Source organism: Canis lupus, chromosome 27, assembly GCF_003254725.2.
Source record: "Canis lupus dingo isolate Sandy chromosome 27, ASM325472v2, whole genome shotgun sequence".
Classification (NCBI taxonomy): Eukaryota; Metazoa; Chordata; class Mammalia; order Carnivora; family Canidae; genus Canis; species Canis lupus.
In genome coordinates, this window is record NC_064269.1 from 31,365,509 (window position 1) to 31,389,085 (window position 23,577).

General features: G+C 37.9%; 1 protein-coding gene across 3 annotated transcripts in view; it reads right to left on the reverse strand.

The window, feature by feature from the left end:
- The window catches only part of PTPRO (protein tyrosine phosphatase receptor type O), a 241,875-nt gene that overhangs the window by 63,652 nt on the left and 154,646 nt on the right, over window positions 1-23,577 (reverse strand). For all 3 annotated transcript variants that reach the window (XM_035706991.2, XM_025455202.3, XM_025455201.3), the window contains exons 6-12: window positions 22,711-22,872; window positions 18,616-18,812; window positions 11,860-11,980; window positions 11,315-11,508; window positions 10,261-10,372; window positions 5,897-6,048; window positions 4,625-4,745 (exon numbers count right to left, since the gene is read on the reverse strand). In XM_035706991.2, coding sequence (XP_035562884.2) covers window positions 4,625-4,745; window positions 5,897-6,048; window positions 10,261-10,372; window positions 11,315-11,508; window positions 11,860-11,980; window positions 18,616-18,812; window positions 22,711-22,872 — 1,059 coding nt within the window. The remainder of the gene's footprint in view (window positions 1-4,624; window positions 4,746-5,896; window positions 6,049-10,260; window positions 10,373-11,314; window positions 11,509-11,859; window positions 11,981-18,615; window positions 18,813-22,710; window positions 22,873-23,577) is intronic.

Genomic DNA, 23,577 nt, shown 5'->3' on the forward strand with positions numbered 1-23,577 from the left:
GTATATCACAAGCTCCTTGTGAATAGAAACTAAAAAGTAGCCCTTTGAATTCATTACTACAAGTAGTCCGGCATCTGGACAATTCTGAGAAGGTCCTCAGTATGTATTTGTTAAATGAATGAATGAATGGATATTCTACTACCATTGAGCTATTTTGTCATATGCCCAACACTTTTCACCCTTATTTCTTTCCTTTTTTTTTTTTTTAATGGCTGATTATCTGATGTAAACTTACCAAATTCTCTTAAAGTTGGCCCAGAGTTTTAAGTGGATTCACCAGGACCAGAAGTCATGACTGGTTGCTGGTTGAAGCCACACTAGCATGTAAACCAATAAGTTCTTATAAAGTGACATGTCTTAGTGCAAAATTGATTGACATTTGTATTGACTGCCAAAGGGAACTTGTCATCACATCCCACCATGGTACCATGAAACTGCTGGCAACCTAAAATTCTTAGTAGGATGACTGGCTCAATGCCCTGCAAATAGCACCACTGTTGGTAGACATCTTCTCGTGGATGTTTATTGATGACATAATAGTTGAAAATCCTTGGCAATTGTTTTGAGGGCTCTCTCTCCTTGCACATGCCATCTTGGATTAATTTATATTATAGTGGATTCACTGGTAGCCTGGTTTCTTCCCACAGATGTAGAGCCTGCCCTGCATGATGGCAAGTAGAGCCACTGCAAAGAGGCTTTTCTCACAGAGAAACTGAACTCAAGGTTAGCCCAATCAGTTTATTTGTTTGTTTGTTTAGATAAGGAGGGGGGAGGACAAAGAGAGGGAGAGAAAGAATCTTAAGCAGGCTCTATGCCCATCAGGTAGCTCCATGCAGGGCTTGATCTCACAACCCTGAGTCATGACCTGATCTGAAATCAAGAGTCCAGATCTTAGCCAACTGAGCCACCCAGGTACCCCAGCCCAACTAGTTTTGGTTCCAGTTTTAACAACATCATTCTGATTCAAACAAGCCCTAATAATCTGTGTGCCAAAGTTGTATATTTCTCTAAAGTAGAATTAATATGACTGCTATATATACCAAATGAATGCTGTAGGGAAACATAAAGTGATGAGAATGAAAGTTTTATGAAATAAAAAATAACTACAATCAGTTATTACTAAAGTGAAATGTTATTTTACTTCTCCAAAAGGTAAAACTTGCAATACTATTTTCAGCTGTGAGATCTGTGGTTGCAGTTCAATGCAATGAATATCTATCAAGCATCTACAGCAAGTAAGGTCTTGTGTGTTATGGAAAATTGGAAGAGCTGAAAAAACACAATAATGTGATTAGTAGAATAGAAAATAGACTTCAAGACAAATAGATAAAAAGTGAGTTATTTAGTTTTCGGGGGGAGGGGCAAAAAGGCTGAGTTCAAGTACATTGTATACAGATTGTCTTGTGTTCAGAGAGGAATAATATAGAGGCAATATTTCGTCTGACATTTAGTTGACAAAAAGGAAAACCTTACTGATTCTAAGAAATAATTTCTATGGAAACTTGCCTTCTCTTCTTGAAAAGTGTAAAGGGCCTTACTAAAATGGTTAATAGTCCCGTCTGTTAACAGGGACCCATGGAGGGTCAAAAATCTCATGATAAATTCGGGAACTATCATGGCTTTTACTCCTACTCCTACTCCTACTCCTACTCCTACTCCTACGGAGTATGAGTATAGTTGTAGCAGCTCATGACTTTAACTCATTCTCCTGATCATATATCAACCATAATGTCAAATAAAAATAACGGTAAAGCGTGCAATAGGCTCACTGAATGCTACTTTGATAAGACCTACCTCTGAACTTCCAGGGAGACTTAAAAAACAAAACAAAACAGAACAAAAAAAAAAAAAGAGTTTGAGAAAGGAGTTAGGACCCAAGAAATACACACAGCCTCCCGTGCTTATAAACCTGGTGAAATGAGAGTCATGGGGAAAGGAAGCATAATTTTGAAGCAATTCCAGTTACCTGGAAACAAGTTTTGAACTGATTTTTATATTTACAGAGGACAAAATCAGACATATCAGTTGGAATGGATAGGCAGGCAATTTTTTCCTAATAGATCACACGAGGGAGGAAGCTGGTGATCTCCACATTCCTGGCATTGACGTATAGAGTGCCGGGGAAGAAGAGCAGATTGCCTGCAGTGAATGCAATTGAACTTGTGGTTCTCAGTGGGAGAGTGTTTGTAAATTTGCAGGAATGTTTTTAATAGTCTCAAGGAAGGCTGTTAACCTGACTTCTGTGGACAGGAAGCAGAAGTGCTAGACGTCCTGAAATGATCAAGAAAGCTCCAAACAGAAAAACTGTCCCATGTCCCACATCCCATATACTTTCATGATGTCACACCAGTATAGCTCCACTATAAATATAACTGCAACTACTTTACCACATAATAATATTGAAACACTTTTTCAAGTTAGGTAAAATAGTTTGGAAGAAAGTTGTCACAAAGAAGAATTAAGGTGTTATTTACAAGTTACTCAATAATTTACTTTTTCTGCCTATAGAGTCTATTTAATACACTATGTATTTCCAACTACCTATCTAATTTTAGAGGGTTCCAGTGCAAGAATTTAATTTTTGACATGGCAAATACGAGACACACACACAAAAATATTTAAGACTTAGTGTCTTATGCACTGAATTGTAGAGAAAAGCAACTATTGGGGAAACTGAGGAAAGACTGTGTTTTGTTTTGTTTGGGATTTTCTAAGAGTTTTCTAAAGGTATGTCACTACCAGCAATGTCACTCGGGGTGTTTAAACTGCTAATAAAATGCCCTGTTTTAGTCTTTTTTCCTTATTTTCTTTTTTAAAAGATTTTATTTATTTATTTTATTTGAGAGAGAGAGAGAGAGAGAAAGAGAGAGAGAGAGAAGGTGCATGTGCATGAGGTAGAAATGCAGAGGGAGAGGGAGAAAATATGAACCAGACTCTGTGCTGAGTGCACCTCGGGCTCCGAGGTGGAGTTCAATCTTGGTGGAGTTCGATCTTACGAGCCTGAAACCATGACCTGACCCGAAACCAAGAGTCAGATGTTTAACTGACTGAGCCACCCAGATGCCCCCACCCTGGCTCAGTCTTTACTTATGGCTACACATCAGAATACACATAATAACAGTGACAATTTGACACTCTTATGAATAGACTTAGATACAGAGTCTAAATTAGCAGACGTCTGAAACAGTGATGTCAAGAAGTGGCATTAAGTGTTTTGAAAATATTTTTATTGCTCTTCTCTATACTTTTCATCTTCAAAATATACAAAAGAGATCTCTGCTGTGAAAATGACACACTGGAGTGCATTCCTTTGTAGCTTGCCCTTCTCACACTGATACTACCCCACAACTGTTTGCCAATCTATCCTCTTTAGCCTACTGCTAATTACGGAATATTATCTCTGTGTTCCCTTTATGTCTCAGAAACTAAATGGATACCTTACTACATGGAAGACTGTTGAATCTAGAAATGTTAAATAGTGTCACTTCCTAGTTGTATTTCATAATAAAAATAATTATTTTGACACCACACAATAATTTCTAGCTCATTTGCAAGAATATTATATTTTCCTCATTTTCCCTCCACCTATTATTTTTTCCCTCCACAGCCTATTATTTTTCTTGGAGTGTTCTCTTTACTTTAATTAAGGTTATTTTCCTCTTTCTCCCATAATATGCAAATACATCCCATGTCTTATTATTATAATGTTAGGTTTCATTCAAGGGTCCACCTGTACTTACGCTTGCTCAGTTATTTTATTCATGCCTTCATTTACTTTTATATTTGTATGGAAGAACTGCCTATTCCTTTACTTTTTGTAAACTCTAACTTGTTCATTTTAATTATTTGTTGTAAGGAGGCAATTTCATTACGACTTGCAGAAGAACTGGATCTGAAAAAACACGTAAGGGATCAGTATGATTTTATTTTTTTAAAGATTTTATTTATTTATTCATGAAAGATATGCAGAGAGAGGCAGAAACAGAGGCATAGGGAGAAGTAGGCTCCTTGGGGAAGCCCAATGCAGGACTCCATCCCAGGACCCTGGGATCACACCCTGAGCCGAAGGCAGATGCTCAACTACTGAGCCAACCAGGCATCCCCATATTATTGTCTTTTTTTTTCCCGATATGATTGTCTTATAATTTTTTTTCTTTCATCTTGGTCTTATATCAGAGTTAAGACATTATCTCAACTTAGAAAACCAATATTTGGGTTATTTTATGCTCAAGTTTTAATTTGAGGTATTAAAGAGGGCAGCACATAATGCTTCTATGAAAAGGGAATGGTGTCTGACAGGGTTGAGAACATTGCACTAGATAACGTCTCAATGTCTTGTCTTCTCTAAATTCCTCAGACTCCTTTGTTTCTCTAATCTCACTGAGGATGGTAAATGATCCTGTCTCCCAACATAGTCAAAATTCCATTCACAGAAACTTATATTAAGTTGAACCCAACTCTTTTAGCAGTGTACATGTTTATTTGGCACTTAGAAAGAGAATCATTTTTCTCTATTACTATTTCATTGAATTGAGAAGACCATGACAAATCAAGAGATGCAAACACTAGTTCTCTGGACATGACTATTGTCACACACACACACTGCCATGTGCATTCTTCTTACCTAGCTTGACGAGGCGGAGCATGGAGGTATTGCTTCCTCGTTCCGTGCAAGCAGTTACGGAGAGGTTGTAGATATCTCCTGGAGGCAGGCTGAGAATTGCAGTCATGACATTGCGTGTGACCTGCAAGATCCATCAAAATCAAGAGTGCAAACTTCTAATGAACTTGAACTAGAATACCACTACAAACAACTACAGGTTTGTAGCAGGCGTTCACCCTCTGTTCTGTGCAATCAATCTACAGTTGATTACAACCTTACAGATACTTTATTTCCTTCGAAATTTATATAAATTCCTCAACTGAGCTAAACACAAGGTAGCTCTAAACATGAATAATACATATCAGAACATTTTTGTAATGAATTCTCTACTTGGAATATGTATTACTCTTATATTTTTCTTATATTCAAGTTTTAGAAGAGGCAATTTCCTAGGTTGCTATTGATGTGTACATTACTCAGCCCTAGCTGGGAAGCTCAGAAGAGCCATCTGGCTATAGTCTACTAAAGACTAAATTTCCCAGTCTCCCTTATAGCTAGAGGGGACCATCTGACCCAGCTCTGACCAATTGATTGGGAGTGGAAGTCACAAGGGCATCTTATAATTCTGTCCACACTCTGTAAGTGGACATCTTCTCCTTTCCTCTCCCCACAGGCTAGAATATGGACATACTGACTGAAGGTTCACCTATGCAAATGAAGACTATACAGTGGTAGATGAAGCAACAAAATAGAATCTGAACCCCTGGATGATTGACCTTTACAGCAGAGATACCTGTGTCAGCATGAGATTAACAAATTTCTATTTGCTATGAGCCCAATCTTTGGTGTTTCCTTTTTTTTTTTTTAAGTAATTTAGTCTGTTCCCTAACTAATGCAAAGTCAAAGAGTTTAATAGAGCAGAAGAAAAGAAATCAATATTCCCAATGTACCCAGATATTTAGGCATTGGTGATATATAGAGAAAATATCAAAACATTAATTGTGGTTTTCTTGACAATGTTTCACATCCTGAAGAAAAAGCTCAAATCATAACTTCAAATATAAATGAATTTACTGGTTATAACTATTATAGTTCACTATTAAAGATTAAAAGGTAAACTCTATTAAAGGAAGAATTCAATTTTTCTTCACTGTCCTCTCACCGGAGCCTAAAACAGTGCCAACCGACATTAGATTTTTGTTTAATGTTTCAATGAATGTTTGTTTAATGGTTTTCAATAGTTTATGTAAATGAGTGTTCAGATGCCCAATACTGGGATTCAAAGAAACATACGCTCTTTTTAATTTTCTTCTTTCCTTCTGCAACAACCATCCAGTGTAGCATTCTAGAATGGGAGAGGTCAGTTGTGTCATCACCGTATGTCCAACTGATATATAACAGACTGTTGAAATACTCCACAGATGTGATTTCTGGAGCAACTGGGGCTACACAGAAAGAAAGAGGTGGACTTTAGTTTAAGAGACTAATAATAATTAACGTACCTCTCATCAGAGCATCCAATCTCATGCAGAGTTAATTTAGAGAATTAAAATTCACACTGTATGATGGTCCTGGAGATCCCTGGACCTCTGTAGTACAGTGAAGATTGGTGGTAAAGGCAGACACTTGTTTCCTGGGACCCCACCTTGTATGGCTCAGACACAAGGCAGCCAGACCCATCTCTACCTGAGGATATTGGGTCTGAGGATATTGGGTCTTTTATACCAATTTCACAGGTACAAGATTCCCGAAATGTTCACTTCTTTGAATATGCTTGTTGCATTGATAATATAAAGCATGGCTGAACTTATTTTCCAAGCAGTACTGGAAAATTTGGGGTCCTGTAAAAGTAAATTTTTTATTGTGATGCAGCAAAGGTGTTTATGGAAATAAAGGACAGTAGGGTCAACAATTAGAGGGACGGAAAATAATTATTGTTTCTATAAAATAACAAGACAATGTCATTGATCGTGTCTAACCAGTGCTTTGCAAAAGATGGGCTCTTAATAAATGTTGCTGAAGCAAGTAGTAAGAGAACACAGGAAGGGCTCTTTGTTAAATTCTAAGACTGAGTTTATTAATTTTTAAAATATTCTTACACATTTAAATTTAAATTATTTCTAGTGGAAAGGAGAATTCATTACAAGCTTTATAATACATGAGCTCTGAAAGCATATTTAATTATTTTTTAAACTAACCAATAATTCTGAAGATTTTAGGAAACACATACACAAGGAAATTTAAAGTCCATGTGTATGTTACTTTGAAGACAAGCTGGTGATCCATTCTGAGAGACAGCACAAAACCAGTTGAAATATTTGGAGGAGAATTTCTATAAACCATGAAGATTCATTTTCCCAATAAGCTACTGGTACTCATAACAAGCAATCATAACTATACTTTCAAGAACAATTATTCTCTGAAGAGATTTGTAATATATACAGTAAAAAACATTTCTGTTTTGGGGCACCTGGGTGCCTCAGTTGGTTAAGGGTCTGCCTTCAGCTCAGGTCATGATCCCAGGGTCCTGGAATCAAGTCCCACATCAGGCTCCCTACTTAGTGGGGAATCTGCTTCTCCCTCTTCCTTTACCTTCCCCCTTGCTTGTGCTCACTCACTCTCTCTCTCTCTCTCTCTCTCAAATAAAATCTTTTAAAAAATGTATTTCATGTGAAATTATAATAGTATTTATATATATGGTTGACAATAAAACCTTGAAATACCAGCAATGTATCTAGCAAGTAACACAAATCCACATCATATTTCAGAATTATCTAATAAAGAGAATAATACCTTTGGCTTCTTTTATATTTCTGTGTACTTCTTTATATGTATGTATCTATTCTTATAATTCTTCAAAGGATATTTTCTTATGTTTTAATTCAGTAAGGACAAGAAATGTATTTAAAATTGCAGGGGTGTATTTTTATTTAAAACCCAGAAGTGTACAGCTCCTCCCTCACATGTATTTTATACTCCGTATTGCTGCTTTAAAATCCAGCATGTTGCTGAAAGGCCACAAGATGTCACTATTTGTTTATTAAACATTATTTGGTATACTAGCATAATGACTATGCATTTGACTTGCAGACAAAGTTGCCTAACAAAGACGGTGGACTAGAGATCCTAATAAATCACAATTACTCAGACTTTTTTCCCTATATTCTTTTATTTCACACAATTTGGCATTAGGTTCACAGCTAAAAGCAGAGGTAAGAGAAACATGATATCCTTGTTTGCTTTAAACTTGAAATGAGTGAAGAAAAATAAAACAAGGCAAGGCTAAAATTTCAACTGGTTTTTAAAAATAAGTATAAAAATAAAAGTCAGCTACCATATATATTTTAATAATGATTAATGTTACATAATTTAATTTTCATACTACCTGTGAAATAGTATTGTACTCTTTTTATAGATGTGAGACTTGAGACTGTGTTAATATGCTTAGCTGAGACAGTGAACTGCTAGTGTTGACACAACTTAGTTGATTATCCCAGGCAAAGATAAGGAATTCCCAAAGATCAATTTATTGGAGACAATAGATTGCTCACCTAGGCAAGTAGCTCACTTATTAACCTTATGACTATTCAGATTTGCCAGGCCCACCACCCCTCTTGCCACATCCCAGTCAGTTTCCAGCTTTGAAAGGCACACCCAAGCCACTTGAGTCCAGAACTCCAAATCCTGTTAATTTTTCTTTTTTTTTTTTTCCTGTTAATTTTTCATTTCTGATGTTCCCCTCAGAGACACTGCAAAGAGCCTATTGAGGCAGTTTTCTGCCTTATTGCAATGAGTTCTATTACACTTGCTTTTGCTCTGTTAGCCTGTTGTTAGGTAGCATTTTGAATTCTGCCAATGAGAAAAAAGAAGTCCAGGATCATTTGAGATGATTTGCTTAAAGCTCGACAGCTAGAATTTTGCAGAGCCAGGTCTGCTCAATGAAGTGTTCAGATGCAAAGTCTGGGCTTTTCCAAGACATCTGCTCTGTCTGAGAAGAAAGAGTGTTCTCAGAGAAACAATGTCAATAAAGTTAAGCTGTATGAATTATTTACTCCATAAAATTTAATTAAAATTAAACACACAATTATTAACACAGTCAAGAAGCTAATACAGTACTAATGACATAATTGGTATTTTCTACCTTTTTGGTACTTTTTTCACTTTTTTATTCTAGTATTATTGTTAACATCTGGAACACAGAGACCTCTAGACATGGTCTTGTAAAGGAAGGAGATGAACTACATACATCGGTAGTGTAAGAATTCACATGATGAATTTTTTTTTAAAGATTTTATTTTTAAGTATTCTCTACACCCACTGTAGTGCTTGAGCTCACAACCCCAAGATCAAGAGTTGCATGCTCTACTGACTGAGCCAGCCAGGCACCTCCACATGATTAATTTCTTTTCTTTTACTTTCTTTCCTTTTTCTTTCTTTCTTTCTTCAAAGCTTGATAGAGTAAAACTAGATGACCCGGGAAGAACATATTTTGTTAACATTATTTTGCTAACATTTCTTCTCTCAGCATAACACTAAGTATAGCCTTGCAGTCCAACTAAAAGTTCCAGAAAAATTTTCATTCAAATAAGGTTCAAAAGGGTTAGTGTTTCTCTGATGAATTTCCCCTTTTCATTGTCATCTCTGACCACCTCTGCTATCTCTGCTGTATGATAATTAACTAACTGTTGTTTAAGTACTTAAACTTTGTGCCAATATTTCAATGTATTTTTTTAGGGGGAGAGGGCCAGAGGAAGAGGGAGAGAAAGACTCTTAAGCAGGCTCCATGCCCAGAGTGGAGCCCAACTCCGGGCTCTATTTCGCAAGCCTGAGATCATGACCTGAACCAAAATCAAGAATGGGATGCTGCGGCACCTGGGTGGCTCAGAGGATGAATGTCTGCCTTTGGCTCAGGTCATGATGCTGGGGTCCTGAGACAGAGTTCTGCATCAGGCTCCCCGCAGGGAACCTGCTTCTCCCTCTACCTATGCCTCTGCTTTTTCTCTGTGTCTCTCATTAATAAATAAATAAAATCTTAAAACAAACAAACAAACAAACAAACAGTGGGTTGCCTAACCAACTGAGCCACTCAGGTGTCCCCTAAGTAATGTATTTAAATGGAAAAAAATAACAGAAACTATCACCATACCCATTTTACACTTAAAAAAATTGAGGCTCTGAAAAGTTAACATGCACAGGTTACACAGCGTAGGTGGCAGATCCGTGATTCAAACCCACCTGTCTCCAAAGCCTATTTTAACTCCCACAATGGACAACACTGCCATCAGCCTGTGACTTTAAAAATGGTTTAATTAATAAGGAGATGGAGGCACTCTAGCAAATATAATCATCGAATGGGTATAATCAATTCATCTCAGTGTGAAGCTGAAAGCTCTGTCAGCTACAACTCTGTTCTAATCAATTCCAAACGGGAGCACACAATAAAGGACAATAACTCAGGATTAAAAACATATTTTAATTTTTAAAGACTATCATTTAAACAAATAATGAGTTTTCAGAATCAAGCATACTGCCATCCATGAAACTGATGCTCCGTCAGTACTGGGTGAACAACTAGCACTTTCTGGAGATGTATCTCTTTAGAAACTCCTCAAAATAGTGTTCTCTCCCCATGGAGGCAGTTCCCGCACACCACTCACCTGTTATGAAGCTGATGGTGGAGCTGTCACAACAGCTCAATTCCGGGTCTCCCCATGTTACCATGGTAACTCGGAAGTTGTAGTACCACGCTGGCAACAGATTGGCTATCCTCTGAAAAGATCAAGGAGACAAAAGACTAAGGGGAGGAAAATCATATTTTTGGAATAGAGTTATTTTTATTAGGTCATGAAAATAATAAGTATTTTTTATTTATGTTTCTGTGCCTTTTTCTCTTTCCCAATTTTTTTTCATTAAAAATTCTTTCTGGACTGAGGTAAGGTGTAAATAGAATGATATACAAACATAATTTTTAAAAAGTGGTTCACAGGTACAGAGTCAAATATTTCCAATACTGGTTTCGTTTGCAGTTTCCTAAGCTGTATTACACAGTGAAACAGTACTTATTTGTCAGTGATTGTACGTATGCATCCCCCTATTTCTAAGAAAACCGATCTCTCCCAACTCTATTCTCCCAGTTTGGACCCTAAGCATGCGTCCTTGTTAGGTGGCAAAGATCAGAGTCGTCTGCTGGGTATAGGGCAGCTGTGTACTTCATGTGTGACCTGTAGGAAACTGCACTTTAGAAGCCAGTCCCAGAAAAAGCAATCTTTGACTTGCTCTCCTGAAGAGGAGCCTGTCACGGTCTGACTTTAGAGGTATTTAACAGATGCGTGGATGTTAAGAATACTCATCATTAGCGTTAAACAGTGTCAACTAATTATTGAATGACTAAAGGAAATTTTTTGTGTTTTCCTCCTCAGGAAGCAGAGAGAAACAATGAGCATTTGATAGCTCTCCTAAAATGTGGCTGTGTGCAATTAGGGGTGAAAACATGTTTCACATATTTTTTTTCTCTCTCTCTCTCAACCTCTCTCAAAAACAAAATGAGTCCAGAAAACAAAAATGACTAAAAAACAAAGAAACAAACAAACAAACAAACAAACAAAAACACCAAACTCTTGAAAGTGGCAAGCCACTCGTGTATTTACAGGTAAATTTTTCTGATACGGAAAGTTTCATCTGTTCGCACAGGGAAGTGTGACAGCTTCTTACCACTGAGGCAGTCAAGGAGACAGTTGCTGCGATTTCATAGTACGTTGTCCACTCTGATGTCATGGTAGCAGGGTTGAAATAAAACATTTCAACTACATATTTTCTGAACACTCCTAAGTAAGGTCTGCTCCAGCTGAGAACCACTGCCGTAGGACCCAAGGGATAGAGCATTAAATCCTTTATCCCCGTTGGAACTTAAGAAGAAGTGGGGCGGGATGAAAAAAGAGAGAGCCAAGAAGGAATATTTAATATCTTAGCAATGGTTTCAAACTTAATAACTAGTGTTTTTGCTCTTCTGATATGATCATTGAATAAATCATATTTTTCCTGAGTCATTGATGCTAATGATATTCCCCAGGTATACAACTATAGTCATTTATTACTCTGAATGTAGAATATTGGGTGAGTATGGGTCCCCCCCATTTATGATGATAATGATTTGGGCGTAGGCATTGCACCCCCACGCCAGAAAACAAACAAACAAACAAACAACAACAACAAAAAACCCAGTACTCTGATAGTTATTCTTGAGGCTGGCAACTTACCAATAGCAAATGTCACAGGATCTGAAGGTGGTCCAATCAAAGGGCCTTTTCTTAGGTACATCACGACCTGGTACTGGGCACCGGGAACCAGATTTTCAATAATAGATTTGCTTGAGTTCACCTTTAAACCAAACATCCGATAAGATTTATATAGAGCTGGGCTTTCATAACGTGACACAAAGGCTGATATCATATTCAGGGACTCTTTGTGGATGCCTTTGAAATCCAGAAGCCTTTGCTTGTTCTGGGGAAGGTCAGATTTCAAAATTAGGATGATTTATAGTTTATGTGAACACTGAGGGGAACCCAGAACATTCAAATTCTATGGCTGGATTTAATAAGCCCCGCGAACTGCTTTATACCCATCAATGTCAATTTCAACTATGTACACTAGAGACACATCAGCCTCTAACCATAATCAAATCAGCAATACCATAAGGGGAGTCTGACATCCTAAACTGTGGTGTCAGCTAAAAAACATACAAAGATCAGTGCAGGAATGTCTTTAGTCTCTCGTCACTTAGAAGCATATAATATCTAATTATAGAGATGGAAATGACCTCAGAGATTATCTGCTCCAAACCTCTCATTTAATAGATCAAGAAAGTAAAGCCAGGAAATGGCCAAGGTCACATATTTAGATTCAGCGCCGGGACTGGAAGCCTAGTATTGTGACCTCTAACGCCTGTTCCGGGCAAGTCAGGGGACTCAGCACGGAGGTACATTGATAAGTGCTTCTCAAGGCTATTGTGACCCTATAAAATAATGTTGAAGAAAATATTTCTCCTTTAGATGAGCTCTCTTTTGCTGTTCTTTTAAAGAAAAAAAAAAACCTTTTTTTGGTAACAAATACAATATAGAGAAAGACAGAACAGATAGATGAATGAAATGTACTTACTGAAGTTTAAAATGTTGGTGTGCACTAGGATTGATACTTCAGCTTACAGGTCAAGAAGTGTGTGACTTTGACCTTTAGTACCTCTAATATTTAAGAAAGTCTTGCTTAGTAGGAAGAACACAGGCTCTCTCTCTATTCAGACTGCCTGAAATCAAATCCTGCCTCTACTCTTTTGTAAGCATGAAAGTTTATTTATAATTTATTTACAATTCTTACCTTGGTTTCCTGATTGATAAACTATAGATAATACTATGATATATACCTCCCAGAGGATGCTTAAACTAGAGTACCAATAGAGGTAACTCATTACTCAGCAATTTTTTTGGCTTCTAGGGTACATAACATAAAATTTGCTGTGGAAAGGAGCATAAATCAATGAAGAACAGTATCGTTGACAGCTTACCTATGCTATAAGGTTTTTTTTTTTTTAATTCAGCTTCATGATGATTTTAAGAATAAACAGAATTGATATGATATGAATTTTAAAACCTTCTGATACTGGAAACTGATTCTACACAATAAAAATTGTATAATTTGAATTGGTAGAACTTGCTCTAAAAGTTAAGTAAGGAGACAAGCATATCATAATTTCTTTTCCAATAACTTAAGCAAAATAAAATTAAGTTGAATGAATACATTAGCATTTCCCTCCTTTCTTTCCTATTTATACTCCTATAAGAATTTTTTACCCATGTTTTCAAATGTGAATTCTGCTGGAAGTCATCTAGGCAGAGTTAGCCAACTAGATATCTGATAGAGCTTTTCTCAAAGAGACAAACCATAAACAAGACGTGTATGTTGCACAAAACTAAGTAATGCTGTCTTACTTCTTTAAAATAAATTTTTAAATGATAAAACTAGTAATGTTCATTGTGGAAATTATTTGCACAGTAGAAGAGCAAATGAAGTAAACTGGCAATTTTTCGGTCTTCCTCCCCTCATTTCCAACATTTTGGTAGGCAATCTTCAGACCCTTCTCAATACATATATACATAAATAACACTATATTGACCCATATAGGTGTTAATTATTAACTTGCTCCAAACTTTTCTTTAAAACTTAACAGCATATCATAGACATCTAGGCAGGCATACCTCTCAATGCTAACATAGCTCATTAATCACTCATTTAGAATGTTTAGCATAGCAGGACAAAAAAAAAGTGTAGACTGCTTCAGGGTGGTAAAGTTTCTTTGGTTTGATAATATTTTAAGCAAGTGGTTGATTCTGATTATTCAAATGACTACATGATATTGTAGCCACTTAAATATACCATCATGTTTAATACCCTGAGGATATCATGCTAGTGAAATCAGTTGGAGAAAGACAAATATTGTATGATTTCACTGTGTGGAAACAAAAAGAGCAAATCAAATGAGCAAACAAAACAAAATAAAACTCTTAGGTACAGTGAACAGAATGGTGGTTGCCAGAGGGGAGGGGAGTGGGAGGTGGATGATAAGGGTCAAGAGGTACAAAGTTACACTTATAAAATAAATAAGTCATAGCAATGTAACCTACGGTATGGTGACTGCAGTCAGTAATATTGAGTTGCATATTTGAAAATTGCTAAGAGAATAAATCTTAAAAATTCTCATCATTAGAAAAAAAATTTGTAACATTGTACAGTGATGGATGGCAACTAGGTTTATTGTGATGATCATTTCCCAGTGCATGCAACTATTGAATCATTTTGTTATACACCTGAAACTAATATAATGTTATACATCAATTACACCTTGATACATAAAACATGCCATCTTAATAAATTCATCCTAGGGACATTATACTTCTTTTTAAGATGATTTTATTAATTTATTTGAGAGAGAAAGAGAGAGAGCATGAGGGGGGAGAGGGGCAGAGGGAGAGGGACAAGCAGACTCCCCACTGAATACAGAGCGATTGTCTTGACCTAGGGCTTGAGGAGGAGCTAAAGGTGGGGCTCCTAGCAGGCTCCATAGAGTATTCAACCCCAGGACCTTGAGATTAAGACCTCAGCTGAAGTCAGATGCTGACTAAGCCACCCAGCACCCCTATTTTTTTTTTCATAAAGAAGCAACTATGTGTATGTACATCACACTATTTTTAAAAATTACCTTGGTAACAAATAATAAACCCTAATTCCTTCCTGCCATCTTGTTTTTGAATATTTACTGAACCACCAGTCTGTATCTGAGCTTCCATCCCTCCATACCCTAGTATTTATCCTGGATCACCTTTGGGTAGGTAGACTGAAGGCAGGCAGGAGAAATGCCCCTGAATTCTCCCTCCTAAATAACACATATTTTATTCTCCAGAGGAGAATCATTCCACACCTTCTCCCCCAATTTTCATCCCTCCTTTGTATTCCACTGTTTCCTCTCTCTCATTCCCAACTGGCTCCATCGCCATTCCAGAGAATTTAGTTCAACCCAACACCCCTCTGATGAGGCACCAGTCCTGTTCCTCCCCAGCTAAAGAAATAGTAGGAAAGATGTCTTAGAGAGCATAGGAAATACATGACAGACTTAAATAACTGGGTATGTACATTGTCAGAAAACACTTGGGGACCAAGGCAGATCACATGTGAAAATAAATATACATTCATATATGATGTTTTTTAATCCTGAAATTTATGATTGTGTGTGAGACTTTGGAGAAAGTACTGAAAGCACATTTACTTTGAAGAATTGACCGCATCCTCTATGTATATAACACTTATAGAGCACAGACTTTATGTTCAACATATATTTATTAATGAAGAGCACTGAAATGGTTGTTAGGAGGCATACATCACAAAACGCCTTTTTCTATGAACATTGGCATGCAAACTCATACCCAAAACAACAACCAGATGTGAAGAGCATATACATGATGAGGAAAAATTCAAATTAATGGGTACAATGTACCTACTTGGAAGGTCAGACTCGAAGCTTCACAAACTTAAGGTTCAAGTCAAATCTGTTTTATTTCTAGGATCTTATGCAGGACCCACCTAGCACATAGAAATCAGTGGTGGTGTAAGGAAGAGTAGAAGCACTAGCAGGGAGTCTCATGGATGATGTATCTAATGTATAAAGCAACGATCCTGTGTTATAGTCACTGGTAGAAGCAAAGTAGGGCAAGTGAAAGTATAAAATAGTAAAACATTATATTATCCGTTAATACTATAGTATCCCCTTATCTGCAAGGGATATGTTGTTCTGAGACTCCCCCCAATGGATGTCTGAAACCATGGGTAGTACTGAACCCTATACGTATTATGCTCTTTCCTATACATACACATATACTTGCTGTAAAGTTTAATTTATAAATTAGGCCTAGTAAGAGATTAACAATAACCAATAATAAAAAGGATTACAACCATATGCTATCATAAAAGTTATGTAAATGTAGTCTCTCTCTCTCAAAATATCTCATTGTACTGTATTCACCTTTCTTATGATGTTGTGAGATGATAAAATGTCTACATGATGAGATGAATTGGGGTGAATGAAATAGACTTTGTGACCCCTTGCTAGGCTACTATTGACCTTCTGACTATATGTTGGTGGAGGATCGTCTGTTTCTGGCCCACAGGTGAGCATGGGACACTGTATCCATGGAAAGTGAAATCATGAATAAGGGGGTGAATACTACTGCATGTGTCTGGCTTTAGAATCACTCTTAATTTGAGCTGCATTTTGAATTTTAATGTAATCACAGTACCATTGAATACAGAATTAAAGAAATACTATTATTTTTTCCTTTTGGATAAAGTTGCTTTGAGAAATAAGCCCAAATCAGACCAAATACTGGGATAATATTTTCTGGGCTCTTTTGATTAATGGCCACATGACTGCAGGCCAGTTTTTGAGACTTTTTTTCTAATTAATTAATTAATTAATTTGAGAGAGAGAGAGCGCAAGCCAGGCGGAGGGGCAGAGGGAGAGGATCTCAAGCTGACTCCATGCTGAGCCCGATGAGGGGTTCGTTTTCATGACCTTAAAATAATGACCTGAGCTGAAACCAAGAGTCAGACACTTAACCAACTGTGCCACCCAGTCACTCGTTTTTGAGATTTTCTGAATGGATGTTTCCTCATCTAAAAATGTATGTGTGTGTGTGTGTGTGTGTGTGTGTGTGTGGTAGTAGTAGTAGTAGTAGGGCAATGGATAGTGTTGGTGTAATAACACAATCTTCAAAACGTTCTTGTAACTGAGATAACACCTCACACTGGGTTCTAGATCCCACCCTCCATTTTAAATATTGGCTTCTTTGCCTATAATCCTGAACAGTTTCATGTTTGCATCTCAAGAAGGCATTGTCAAAGTGCACTGAGACTGGTCTTTCCTGTCTCATTTATAATTTACAATCTCTATCAATACCGTTAGCCTCTGGCTTCTGTGCAAAAGATATGTAATTTGTGCATTAGATGAGGGGCGAAGAAATGTACTTTGGAGCGGTCAAGTTCTGTGTCATGTTCTATAAGAGAAACCCATTTTTCTACCAATGTGACAGGTCAGCCATCTTTCCTCTCCTCAGGAAAGGAATCTACTAAGCTGCATAGTGAGTCGTGATTACAAGTTAATCGGTTTAGCATATTTACTCCTTAATTTAATTCAAGTCAAGGGGTAGCTTCATCTTCAAGAAAGGGCTTATCTCAACACTCCTAAGCCCTTCTAGCACTCCAAAGGCCATGACTCCTGAGTTCATCTTATCAACTCAAAGTTCCTCATTCTTTGAGTTTCACTAACTGCCTAACTTTCCTGGGATAAATGGAAACGTTCCAAAAAGCTTTCATGTGCCAAACGTTTTTGAGTATTATATTTCCAGTACATGACACACGAGTTGATAATTTCATTTTTTTTTTTTTTTTTGCCTTTAGGGAAGTAAATATTGTATCCTTAAGACACCGGGAATCAGTGAATTTGATCTTAGGAAAAAAATAAAACAAGGTTTTAGGAAAGTAGGGCTGAGCTCCAGGCTCCCCGTGGATACTCGGGGTGATGGGAAGCAAGGTCTGCCCCGGGGGCATGTGGCAGGGTTTCTGCTCAGGACTGGCGGCTGGGCATGGAAACTCATCCTAGTAGCCATTCCTAGAACTGCTGACTTGCACCCCGTTTTCCCTTGCCCCTCAGGCTCCCTCATGCTCACCTAACTCCTATTTATCCTTCAAAGCTCCTCTCAGCTGTGATTAGTGAAAAGGGAGTTTCTTACCTTAGTACTTTTAATTTTTGAATTATTTTTTCAGTGCACATGAATGACCCTATTTATAATTCAAGTAACAAGAAAAAGGATGGAAAAGAATAAAACCAACCAACCAGCCAACAAAACTTCCCCCAGAACCTTCTGCTTGGTTGTCTCCTACCCTGGGAAAAGTTTTCCTGGCCAGTTTCCAAATCTTCTTGCCCCAATTCCATATTTACTCCTCCCCAGCTCTTTCTTTCCATGAACTCCTAGAGCCTCTCAATCATTTCCTTTTAGCCTAGGCCTTATTTTATGCTCAGCAGTGACTGTATGATCCCTCACGCATTGTTCTCACTAGGTTACAAACTCTGCAAGAGGCAGACACAGAAATCACCTAGATAAAAAAAAAAAAAAAAAAAAAAAAGGAAAGAAAGAAAAAAAAAATCACCTAGATCCCCAACATCTATCTGAGTACCTGGCACATTGTAGGTGTCTTGAACGAGGCGTGAAAATAAAAGGAAGCGGGTAGTCCTTAGAGGGAGAGGGAAGAGGACTGCAACCGGAGAACCATGCACACTCATTTCCCACTCACAAAGCACGCAGGGAGACCCCGGCACCCCCTCTTGCCATGGTCTCCTGGGCTGCAGGGGTGAGCACGCCCCTCGGCCTGTTTTGCTTTTTGTTTTTATTTTTTTTCCCCTGCTCCTTTACCTGAGTGCAGTACTGCTTTTCTAGCCTCTGGCTCTCCTTCTGTTTCTGGCAGGTGAGTGACACCACAGACACGATGGTGCCGTTGTAGTTCTCTTGGGAAGACGTCCAGGACATCAAAGCGGTGGTTGAGCTTAAAACGTGGACGCTCACATGCTGGGGCTTCTCGGTCAGCTCTTCGATCCACTCTCCCAAAGGGCCTGGGCATTTCAAATAAGAGCACAAGGTTTCGTGCTGAGCTGATGGAGATCACAGAGTCTAGTTTCAAAACTCAGGTTGTTTTCCTTTTTGCCCTTACACAGATCAAAGCAAGACTGGCAGCTGGGCCGGCATGGCTCTCTGGCCACTGCCAGCTGGCCTCACCCTTGGATCTAATGCCAGTGGTGGCAGCAGCAACAGGAACATTCTATGGACAGACAGACAGACAGACAGACAGAAGCTCCACTTGAGCTGTCCTGTGCCTTGGAGGTTAGCCTGGTAAATTCTCCACCAGAGAAAATTTACTTCTCTTTTCAAGAAGCGTGGGTGTGGAAGGGGGGGCATTGCATCAGTGTTTATAATTCCTTTGCCGTTAGGATCTTCCATCTCTAGAAATAATTACTTTGAGATTCAAATTAGCCTCTACTGCCTTCGTGTGAAAAGATTTTAAATTTGGTAACAGCAGGATCAAAGAGGTGGGGTGCGATCATATTAGCGAAGAAATAGGCAGCAGGCCGACTCAATTACAGAAGCTGCCTGAGATCCGGGTGATAATTTGAGGGTCGTGGTGGGTTCCTCATTATAAAGTGTCTCCACAGAAGTGCCCACTGTTAGCTTTGTTCTCTTAAGTTGCTCAAGTGGTTATTAGCCCAGTGCCTGACACATAGGAAGGATCGAGAAGGGGTGAGGTGGTTATTATCTACAGAAGTTCCTTGTTGAAATGCACATGTGCAACCTTCCTTTATTTACTGAGGATATGCTTCTCAGTGTCTTAAGAGGGAGCTGTATTCCTGGGCTGGAACCCCAGGAGGGGAGAAAGAGCAAGTGTTTCTGCTGGGGACAGCCATCTCAGGCTCACAGCAAATGGGGCCAGGGAGATCATGACAATAAAAAAACGATAATAATAATGATGGCAAAGAGACAGAGCATTCAGCATGTCGTAGGCTTTGTTTTAGGCTTACCTATGTTTCCATACTTAATCCTTTAACTTTCATAACAGACCCATGAGATAAGTATGAGTATTAATCCCAGTTTCAGATGAGGGCGCTGGGGCAGAGATAGGGTAAGTAGAGCTGGGATTCACCCACAGGAAGGCTGGTTCCAGAATCCATGCTCTCAACCCCTGCATGAAACCTCTGGGGACACTAGGAACCTGGGAAAAATTCTGGTTTGGAGACAGGAAAGGTGACCAAAACTCGACTTTGCTCATTATTAGTGATGTAACCTTGGGGAAATGATTTAACTTCTTTGACTCTGCCAATGTATCGGCCAGATGGATTAAATCATAGAATGTTAGAATTGAACACCTGAGATATCCAATACTTCATTTAACTGATGAGAACACTGAGGCCCAGAGATGTGTATGACCTGTCCAATGTCACAGAGCTAGTAAGTGCTTGGGGCCCAACCCAGACTTCTGGTCTCCTGGATCAAAGTTTTGTGACAATTTATCAGGATGCCATCTATCACTGGCATCAAATGAGATCACATGTGTTAGAGAATTATGTAAATTTGAGGTATCATCATCATTGTGAGGAAGATTCCTGAGGTCCTAGGGCCACAGTGAGCCATGGTTGGAGGAAGCAAAATGAATTCTCTCCTTCAATTTTTTTTTTTTTTTTTTTTTTTTTATGTTAGGACTTTTTACGTTAGGACTAACCTGCTAATCAAGCCAAGATAATGGGTCGCTGCAGGCTACATGGAAATGGACTTTGCTGTCAAATACTCCTAGGCTCTAGTCCTCATTTGGACACTTGGGAAAGTCACTAAACTTTCTGTGACTCAGTTTTTTTTTCCCACCTGAAACATGGGGATAACTGAAATATAAGGCTGTTGGGAGGCTAAGGTAAATGTTTATCTTCCTTTGCATCTCTGAGGATAGCCTTCAAAACTGCGTAAATACAAGTCATAATGCAACAAGACAAACATAAATGTTGATGTAATTTAATAAATATTAATGTCATAGCTTAACACTGGAACAGTTTGGTCAGGAAAATGGGCTGCTAATATAATTAGCTGGCATGAGTCCGCACTATGTTGAGGGGGCTTACTCAGTTGAATGTAGTATTTATATCTATAATATCCCATTTTAAACTAAAGGTGTATATACAGTACACTTGAATAATTCATTACTGCAGAGGGGAATATCATAAGCACTAAAAATATCATTTTATTGGAAAATAAAATAAAATTTTTAGTGCCCTATACTTTTCTAGATGAATATTAATATACATCTCTCTGAAATAATCATATTTTTGAGCAATTCTACAACATTCTCAACAGTACTAGTCAATCTGGATACTCTAGAGCAGAGTGCCCAACACATGAAAGTAGTTCAGTGAATATCTGGTAAATGTACAACAGAATTAATAAAATAGTATAAATATGGGCCCTAGGCTAAGACTCTATAATTTAGTATAAGAGGCAAGACATACACAAATAAAACAAATCTAGAAAACTATTATACACAAATAAGCTCTGTATTTTGTGTTGTTCCCTATGAAACTCAGTAGAAATTCAGAGAAGGGAAGGGCCAGCATGGCCAGAATAGCTGAAGGAGCTTTGCCAAGAACTGTTGACACTTGTGGTGGATCTCTACTGACAGGGAAATCTTTTTGTTAATAAAACACTTTATGCTTCATGGGAGGGACACCTGGGTGGCTCAGCGGTTGAGCATCCGCCTTCAGCTCAGGGTGTGATCCCGGAATCCGGGATCGAGTCCCATATCGGGCTCCTTGTGGGAAGCCTGCTTCTCCCTGTGCCTGTGTCTCTGCTTCTCTCTCTCTCTCTCAATCTCTCTCTCTGTGTCTCTCATGAATAAATAAATAAAATCTTAAAAAAAAAACTTAATGGGAAAAACCAAATACTAAACTTTTTCTCATTCTCTAGTGACCTCACATCAGAGATCTTCTATAACCAAAAGACATGCAAGCAATCATGACTATTCTTTCTGTATATCTAATGGATCTTTAGGCCTCTTACCAGTAGTGATATTTTTAGGTTCTTAAGTAGAAATGCTACATAGAACGCTTTGAACATTTTTCAGTTTTTAAATAAACTGATCTCTTCCCTCTGTCCCCCTTCTCATTCTCCCACCTACCCTTTTGAGAATTGTTTGGTGAAAGGTGGTATATTGCCTTTGGAGAAGGTGATAAAGTATATGGCAATAATCTTTTTTGAAGAGCCATTTTTATCCATTGCCTTCTGGTTTTTTTCTTTCTGCTGATGGGAGGCATATTTAACTGCTGATAAACTAGCTAACTGATGTTTGGCTTCTAAACCTCTGGTGAACATATTCAGATAAGCTGAAACCATTACAGATATGCATGATTTGTGTAGTTTTGGGAGGCTAGTTATTTGCTCTGTTAATGCCCCTCATAGAATCAGTAGAAACCATCCTAAGACTTGACAGTGGAGCTTTTAGGATGCTCTAGCCTTGTTTTCTTATGCCAAATTTATGGTGACGACCTAGGTCTTACTACATTTAAATCTGTTTTTCTTTTGAATTATCTCAGCTCAATATTCTAATGAGACTTTCCCCACAGTCCAACAACATCAATTTTCTATAAGTCCTCAAACAAAAGTCATATTTCCTAAACAGTGTGTCCATGTTCTTGGAGAGTTTGTTCTGACTAGTGTGGAAGGTCAGCTTAATAAATGTTCAATTATCACAATAATAAAAAAATGCGTAAGTTAAATCTCTGGGTAGGTTTGCTACTATTAAACATACATATATTTCCTCTGCTGTCAAAATCTCATGGATCTGGGCCTCTTCCGACCTTGACAATTTCTCAGGGTCTCTGAGGTTTGATGAATAATTGATGCCCGAGCATCATTAATCTCCCCAGTTCCATTGTCCTAGCTCCCCTGTAAGTGCAAAATAGTCTCTTTGGTACTTACTGATATAAAAACTGAGCGATTTTGCTGACTGACTTTTCCGAGTGTCACAAGATCCTGCGGAACTAAAGGTTGTCACGGATAACTTATATTTCCCAGGCTCCTTCAGTTCCGCAACAAATTCATGTGCTTCTTCATCCACTGTCAAATATTCAGTAAAGTTTTCTGAATCATATATAAAAAAAGGAGAATATATATGAATTGAAACCTAAAAGGGCCTTGAATGTGGACAAGTCAATTAATTTAAAAAATAAGTATTTTTTTATACTGTTTCCTTTTTGTCAAGTTCAATTATACATCTTCATCAAAGATACTAGAAGAGAAACATGACCGAGTATTCAAATTGTTTTTCAGGATACTTTTAAATAACCAAATTAAAATATGGCATCCAAATCAATAAAACTTAGAGATGAGTATATACTGCATATTCTTATCTAATGTCACCCAACAACATTATATGCACAGAACAGAAGGAGACTCTCAGGAGAAGATTACGATAGTTGACTTTCTCATCTGAATATAAGGAATAAAAAAAATAACCAGCATTAAGTATCTTATCAGTTCTTTGTGGTAGTATTAAATATCCAGAAATGCCTTAGAATGAATTGAATTATTTCTTATTGGAAATTCTTCTGAGTAGGTTTTCTGACACTAGTAATACTTGTTCATCTGTCTTCTACCAGATTTTACTTTCTAAAAGTAAAAATGGTTTTTACATGCTTCAAAGTCCATCCCCTGCTGCTTATTACTTCATTTGAAGTTGTTCTCAGGGGTTGGTGACTACGATAGCCTTCAACAGAACACACTGCAGTCAGATAAAAGCATGATTGAACCTTCATGGAAATACTCATTAAAAAAAATTGTGAGTTA